The 1,018-nt window shown below is 51.2% G+C and overlaps 1 protein-coding gene across 1 annotated transcript in view; it reads left to right on the plus strand.

Annotated features, from left to right (window-relative positions):
- ALOX15 (arachidonate 15-lipoxygenase) overlaps positions 1 to 747 on the plus strand; it is a gene marked incomplete at its 3' end in the record, with an annotated part of 4,223 nt that extends 3,476 nt beyond the window's left edge. The window contains exon 7 of the mRNA XM_015569243.1: positions 744 to 747. Within this exon, the coding sequence (XP_015424729.1) occupies positions 744 to 747 (4 nt within the window). The remainder of the gene's footprint in view (positions 1 to 743) is intronic.
- Between the last annotated feature and the right edge of the window lie 271 nt (positions 748 to 1,018).

The raw sequence follows: 1,018 nt of genomic DNA on the forward strand, positions 1-1,018 counted from the left end.
CGTATTGTGGAAGAAGAGTGTGTGATGGGTGATAGATGCAATCAAACTGAAGAAATAACCGGGGCTTGGTGCTAAGGATATAGGGGAGTGTGCAGCAAGAGAATGAGATCAGGGGTGGGCTTATTAAACAGGAGTCAACATGGATCAATTGATGGGTTGGGCAGAGAAAATTCATGCATTATAGGGTGAGACAGACTTGGGTTGATCCCTGGCTGTGCTGTTTATAAACTGTGTGACTTCAGGCAAGTTACCTCCTATCCTCTTTTATTATGTTTCCTTCTTTTATAAACCTGGAGTTAATTCAAGAGCTTGTAAGACTTATGTGAAGCCATAGCATGTGATCCATTGCCTGTTACAAAGTAGGAGGCAAGATGGAGATAAGTTAGTTTCCTTCTTGTTCTTCCTTTGGGGAATCAGGGTGGGAAGAAGATGCCTTACACTGATAGCCCCGCCCTCTGCCCCATCCAGGGAGGCACGCTGTTTGAAGCCGACTTCTCCCTGCTGGATGGGATCAAGGCTAACGTCATCCTGTGTAGCCAGCAATACCTGGCTGCCCCTCTGGTCATGCTGAAACTGCAGCCTGATGGGAAACTCTTGCCCATGGTCATCCAGGTGAGAGGACCCAGGATTTCTGCTCCCCTGTGGTTGGCCCTCTCAGCTCAGCCCTTCACAGAAATTCACTGAGGATTCCCCTGTGCTAAAGCCCTGGGGGTGGCAGCAAAGGAGGCAATGGGCAAAGGCAGAAAGGTGCGGTCTAGCTGGAGAGAGAGACTGGGAAAGTCTAAATATGCTCCAGTGCCGAGGAAGTGCCTGAGGATGGAGATAGGTGGGAGGGGTCATGGGAGGTGGGGTGGGCATGAGCCTTGGCGAAGGAGCAGGGCTTCATCCCAGGGGAAGATGGGTTGGGCAGAGATGGGGTGTGCAGAGTGTGAGAAGTTAGATTGTCAGTGGACAATTGGGCTGGTGTGCTGGGGGTAATGTGAGGTGAGAGGGCCCAGACTGTAGTGGGTGGTGGATG

Source organism: Myotis davidii, unplaced genomic scaffold (genome assembly GCF_000327345.1).
Source record: "Myotis davidii unplaced genomic scaffold, ASM32734v1 scaffold925, whole genome shotgun sequence".
NCBI classification, from domain to species: Eukaryota; Metazoa; Chordata; class Mammalia; order Chiroptera; family Vespertilionidae; genus Myotis; species Myotis davidii.